The 6,371-nt window shown below is 37.4% G+C and overlaps 2 protein-coding genes and 1 pseudogene across 2 annotated transcripts; 2 read left to right on the plus strand and 1 right to left on the minus strand.

The window, feature by feature from the left end:
* Positions 1-449: 449 nt before the first annotated feature.
* LOC120155554 lies at positions 450-2,864 on the plus strand (annotated as a pseudogene).
* Positions 2,865-4,392: 1,528 nt separating this feature from the next.
* On the plus strand, positions 4,393-5,153 carry LOC120155547 (blue copper protein 1a-like). Its single transcript, XM_039167081.1, has 2 exons — positions 4,393-4,631; positions 4,710-5,153. Exons 1-2 carry the CDS (start codon positions 4,451-4,453, stop codon positions 4,943-4,945), a joined length of 417 nt encoding a protein of 138 aa, XP_039023012.1. The 5' UTR covers positions 4,393-4,450; the 3' UTR covers positions 4,946-5,153.
* Positions 5,154-5,641: 488 nt separating this feature from the next.
* LOC120155568 lies at positions 5,642-6,061 on the minus strand. The gene has a single exon (XM_039167092.1). The coding sequence runs from the start codon at positions 6,059-6,061 to the stop codon at positions 5,642-5,644; it is 420 nt and encodes a 139-aa protein (XP_039023023.1).
* Between the last annotated feature and the right edge of the window lie 310 nt (positions 6,062-6,371).

The raw sequence follows: 6,371 nt of genomic DNA on the forward strand, positions 1-6,371 counted from the left end.
TGCAGGGATTACTTCCCATTTAAGACGTGCATATGGCTGGCTGGCTGGCTGTCCCTTGTTCACATATGTAATGGGGTAAGGGGGAGGTAAGATAATAGGCTGCCCCCAACACTAGGTTGAGAGCAGCTTCTGTAGGAGACCTCCAAATTATGAAATGCCCTCCATGGGACTCGATCCCACGACCTCAAGGTTGAGAACCTTATGCTCTAAGGAGACGTGCATATGAAGACTGTATATGAAGAATGTTCAACTATGTATTTATTTATTTATTTATACATGTATTGCATTATATCTTTATTTTTAATTTTTCTAATTGCCGGAGGTCTTACACGAAAGTTGCTCCCAACCTTGCGCTAGGGTCAGCCTACTACCCTATCTCTCCTTACCCCATTACATATGGGAATAGGGTTTTGTTGTTATTGTTGTTGTAATTACTACGCTTTTGATTTTTCGACCTAAATCTTGAAGCCCCGCCGTCGTCGTCGAACCTGAGCCGACAAAGCTCCGGACTCTCGACCTGCCCGCCCAATAACGCTTTCGACTTGGCTTGGCAATTTCAAGATCGCTTTCTTTTATCTTCTCTTGGCCTAGCGCAACTCTTCAATTCCCCGTTCTCGTCCCCGCTTCACTGATCTCGTCCTCGAAAATGGCTTTCATTTTCAATTAGGGTTTCTAAGATTAAACCCCTTAGTTTCCGAACCCAATCTGCACCACTTCTTTTTCTATCTTATACAATTCATCAACATGGCTATTCGCGTCACCGTCAGTTTCTCCGGCTACGTCGCCCAGAACCTGGCCTCTACCGCTGGCTCCCGTCTCGGGTCTTTCTCATCTCGATCACTCCACGAGTGCTGGCTCCGCTCCCATTTTGTTCCCCCCAAACAGAAATCAGACGTCGATCCTTCCACTCCCAGTGCCTACCACGCCTCTTTCGTATTCGATCTACGCCACCCGCGTCCGATCATGTACTCGACCGTCGCGTCTGAGATCCTCAAAGACGGCGGCAATAACCCAGTTTTCGCTGGTTTGATCTTGCTGATGAAATCAACGGCTTCTGGTTCTTGTTCCTCGGTTACCACTATGGGAATTTTGCCTTTTAAAGCCGCCACGATTCTCCCTTTCTGGAAGAATTCGAAGTGGCTGCCGCGTAATGAATCCGCCCCTCCGGTCGGAGTTGAGAATACTGAGGTGGATAGAATAGAAACAAGCGATGATCGAAATTTGTGCTTGGAGTTGGAAACCAAAACTTTTGTTAAAAGCAGTTGGATTTCAAGGATGATACACAATTGCTCCGAAGATGCCAAGACTGCTTTTACTGTTGTAACCGTTAGTATACTTTTGCGGTCGTTCTTAGCTGAGCTAAGGTCAATTCCATCTTCTGCTATGTACCCTACATTGGATATTGGTGATCGCATTTTGGCCGAGAAGGTAAAACCGCCTTCTTAGACTGCGAAATCAAGATTGTACGTTTAATTTTCTTTCTTTTCTCTATTATGAACAGGTTTCATATTTCTTTAGAGAGCTGAAGTTTCGGATATTGTAATATTCAGGGCACCTCCTATCTTACAGGTAGGTCTTAAAATCTGCTCTTTTAAGCTCAAATTCCATTGCCTCATAATTTGTATGCGCTGATTGATTTATTTCAATATGTAGGAAATTGGGTATAGTTCAGGCGATGTTTTTATAAAGAGGATTGTTGCAAAGGGCTGGAGACTGTGTTGAAGTAAGCTCTTACAAATCCAAATTCATTCTTATTAAACATATAAGGTCTTTGTCCATGCCTGTCTTCATTGTTTATTTCACTTTTCCCATTTATGATTTTTCCCGTGTGAACTTGTCTGTAAAATGTATAGTTGGTTATAATTTCTTGTAGGTTCGTGACGGGAAACTGTTGATTAATGGTGTTGCACAAGATGAAGATTTTGTTCTGAAACCATTGTCTTATGAAATGGAAACTGTTGATTAATAGTACTTGTTTTTTCCGTTTGTATATTGTACATTGTTTCTCTGGTTCTTCATCTAGCTTTGTTACATAGTCTTTGAGTTGATGCCATTGGTGAAATAGAGTGTGTGATTTCTTTTGGGTTGTTTCTGCAGGTTGTGCCTGAAGGTTATGTTTTCGTGTTGGGGGATAATCGTAATAACAGCTTTGATTCCCATAATTGGTAATTCTAAAATTCCATTACCACCATTAACCATATAGTTTGGGAATGAATTCAATGAGTTGCGGAAACAAATTATGCTACATGTTTTTCTAGCTTATGAAAGAATCTGTAATTGATTTAGGATTAATTCTGTTTCTGACATCTTGTTTGCAATTATCTTCTTTGACAGGGGTCCACTTCCCATTGATAACATTATTGGGAGGTCCGTATTTCGCTATTGGCCCCCGTCCAAAGTTTCAGATACCATACATGATGCACGTTCGGGGAAGGATGCTGTAGCTGTTTCTTGAGATCCGAGACAACTTAATACTCACATTTACATGGTTGTGGCTCATATTGAGCATCTTTGAATACTCATGTCTCTGGACGTGGTCTAGGATGGATTTCGCAGAATCAAGAACAGAAAACCTGATTAATTTCAGTTACTTGGAGCGTTTTTATCCTGATTTTGTTGTTTTTATCTTTCATATTTCATGCTAGAAAGTGAGCTGCCCTTGTGAAAATGGTGATTTGAATTGAGGAACTGGAGGTCTAAGGTTGTTGATATAAGAGTTGCAAGGTTTTGTAACTTGAAGCACGAGTGGATTGTGCTTTGATGGCTGGAGAAAGGGGAAGTTGAAGGACAACATGCATACTACGAACACAAATGACCCTTTAAAATAGGGAGAGGGTGGTAGGCTGTTGATTTTCGACAACAATGCTGTTGGTTGTTTGATGTTACATTATTTGAACTTCATTTTCATATATGCCATTCAATTAATTGTGGTGGATTCACCGTCTTGTTCTTCTCTGTTGGATCAGTTCAACATAATATAAAATAAAGTGTTAGATTTTTGGTTTTGGAGATTATAATGTTTTATTGAAAATTTTCATAACCAAAATAGAATTTTCATTATCAAACTAAAAGTTTGGTCTAATTATAATTTATTTTTTCTGTTATATTGAAATTTGAAATTTAACTAATTTATTTTCATTTAATACAATTTAATTTGTTTATTTTTTAGCAAAACCACAAAGGGTGTTTGATCCCCAGTCCACCTCTAGAGCTCATATACTTTTTTTAATTGTATTTTTTGTTTTGATAAATTCTAAATCTAATCTTAATCTTATTTAGGGGTAGGGGAATGAAGACTCTAAGAAAAGGAATAAGAATGCTCTTAATAGATTTAAAATCCATGACTTAAGAGAATATAAGTGAATAAAGATGAGTAACTTGACCAACCGATCAAATGTACTTACTCTTAAATTGATTTTTAATAAGTATATCATGAAACATTACTTGTCACATTGATGAGTTTAGATAAAAATTATTAAAAAAAAATAGAAAAAGATGTTGAGAGGTTTATTTGCACATCTATAACTGATGGTTTTACTTCTATGAAAACAAGTAGGGCACGATTCTAATAAATTTGACTTGTGACTCTAAATTATATTTATATTTATATTTTGTATTAAATTGTTGATGCACCTAATTCTAATATTCTAATTGTCTCTGTTTATAATATTATTAATAGGTATAAAATGATATAGATAGGTAACATTTAATTTTGAAAGTGACAATAATTTTTTATATAAAAATAAAGTCTGAAGTATTTGATTGATATGTAAGTCTATTATTTGTTGAACATAACTAATGGAATTTTCATGTGTCTTTAGGTGACCGAATATTGAATAGAAAAAAACGAAGTCATCGTTCAACTAATAATTGTATCAATTTAGATCTACTAATTACTTTATAAAAATAAAAATATCAAAATTTTTTTAAATTATAGTAAGAGAATTAAATTGTAAACGTGAAAATATTAGCAAGATTGAAAACACAATTAGATCTAAGACAAGGTCATAAAGTTGGGATAAAAAAGTCTTACCAAAGTGCACTGGATTCAATCCTTGACGAAGTTTAGTTTTATTGACTAAAATAAATAAAAGTGAAAGAGGGTTTGGTTAACATCCAACTCCCAGGCAAAAGAGATGGGAGAAATGGCGTCGTTTGACGGCTGAGTGTTTAAACATTGAAAATCATTTCATTTAACTAACCCACAAGTTGTATTTAAATCATCTCCAACCCCTTTTTCTTCTAAGTATTGGGTTTCCACCCAATTTTTGGTGACCAAATGTCGTTCTTCAACTCTCTTAAATGACACTTTACACCGTTCCCTAATGAGAAAAGAATATGTGATTGTAGAGATCGGTCCAAGTGAAGAACAACGAGAAAAGAATTCTTTCCTATATAAGTTTTTAACTCCTACTCCTATTACCATCATTTCAATTACCAAGCTTGGGAGATGGCTTCTTCTGGTTTCAATGCTCAACAAATCATCCTCTTACTTGCAGTAGCTGCCTCTCTTTTGACGGTCACTCGAGCCGCAATGGTGGTCGTTGGAGACTCTGGAAACTGGCGATATGGTTACAACTACACGGAATGGGCGGCCAACACCGCGCCCTTTTACTTCCAGGACACCTTAGGTACTTGATGTACAACAATGTTAAGTTACTTGTTCTGCAAGACTGATACTTAGTTTACCATTTTGTTAAACATTGCAGTGTTCAAATATGATAACGCAACAGTTCATAGCGTGTACATGATGCCAAACTTGAGGAGTTACTTACAATGCGATTTCAGTAAAGCAAAGCTTTTAGCCGATCCAACACAAGGAGGTGGTGATGGCTTTCGATTTGTGTTGAACCAATGGAGGGTTTTCTACTTTGCTTCTGGTGAAGGCAATGACTGCAAAGATGGGCAGATGAAGATGGTCGTTGTCCCTTGGCCACGTTTTTAATAAAAACCCTTTGATATCACAAATGGAAGACACACTGTGCTAGTGCTATGATAAGCAGAAATAAGATTGTTCAATTATTTGGGACAGGCCTAAATGAATAATTAAATAATAAACTCAGGGCTTGATCATTAGGAATACTGTTGTTGATTGTTGGTACATTTTGTCTTGTTTTTCCTTTTTATTAGGTGTAGGGGGTGAATTTCGTTTTATGTCAATCAAAGGAATTTCCTTTTTATATAATGATAAATACACATATAATATTGTACTAAAAAGGTCAGGCAAAATCTATGTGTCTTCCTTGATGAAGTTGAAGAAGAACTGCAGTCTATGCGTCTTCCTTGATGAAATTGAAGAAGAACCGCAGTCTATGCTTCTTCCTCATGATATTGTAATAAATGTCCTAGTTCAACAAATAATTCTTTGAAGGCACTATGAGAGAAAATGTTTTTCCCCCACAACCTAGGATTGTGCTCATATACTCTCTAATTTCTCTAACAATATCATCCCTCATCACATTACAAAACTCTGCCGGCACTTTCTCATTTCCCATCCTCTCCGTCGTTTGGCTTCCTCTACCAGGCACATAATAATTAATTGTGATTGCGGCGTTTATTGTGAATATAGTTGTTGATGCTGCTGAGATTAATTAATTTGGACCTAGTAATAATATTATAATAACAGACTACAATTATCTAACTAGATAAACAACTTCTTCTTATGTGTCCTTGTTTCACTCTCTAGTGCTATCCTCACAATATCCGATCCCATTTCCTTTCGAAGCACGCTGGTGAGCATCGGTAGCTCGATCACAAACATCGGCATGCAATAGGGATTGTCTTGTATGGCTAACCAAACCCGGCTTTTTCGGTATCCGAAAATCGTCACCGTCATTATACCGTCCTTCAGCAATGGCTTCCGGGGCTTCCCCAACAATGCAGCCATCTTACACCCTGAGGTTAACATAGGGAAGAACTTGAACATACGCAAGAAGCCGCCGGAACCGGTACTACTCGTCGAACTCGAATTACGATGCTTATCTTTTGGAGTAGGCCGGAGCAGCGAAAGTATAGCCGGATTGTCCATTTGGAAATATGGACTAGAGTGACCATATGGCATTATTGGATTTTGTTTAAAGTACTTCCAATCCAAGAAGCTAGAAGGGAAATGAATTGGAAATCACTTGGTTTTGATTGTCCTTTTGGAAAGTTGGAATGTTTTCAGAGTCATTGAAGGGGGGGGGGGAAATGAGAGGATAGAGAGCCTATAAAACTTGTTGAAAAGCAATAATGAGACTAAAGCTTGATGTGACCAAGTTTAGTGATGTAAAGGAGGGTGGGTCCACAACTTTTTGTGAATAAACTCTTCGGGTGCATAGAAGTGGGTGACTGGAATATCGTTTATTAAAATTTTAAATTATTATATATTT

The sequence above is a fragment of the Hibiscus syriacus genome, unplaced genomic scaffold (genome assembly GCF_006381635.1).
Source record: "Hibiscus syriacus cultivar Baekdansim isolate YM2019G1 unplaced genomic scaffold, ASM638163v2 tig00111197_pilon, whole genome shotgun sequence".
Classification (NCBI taxonomy): Eukaryota; Viridiplantae; Streptophyta; class Magnoliopsida; order Malvales; family Malvaceae; genus Hibiscus; species Hibiscus syriacus.

Bases quoted from the DNA above. Each gene is read 5' to 3' on its own strand.
- LOC120155547 (XM_039167081.1), top strand. From the start codon at position 4,451: ATGGCTTCTTCTGGTTTCAATGCTCAACAAATCATCCTCTTACTTGCA. The intron at 4,632-4,709 runs GTACTTGATGTA...TAAACATTGCAG, and splicing joins TTACTTCCAGGACACCTTAG to TGTTCAAATATGATAACGCA.
- LOC120155568 (XM_039167092.1), bottom strand. From the start codon at position 6,061: ATGCCATATGGTCACTCTAGTCCATATTTCCAAATGGACAATCCGGCT.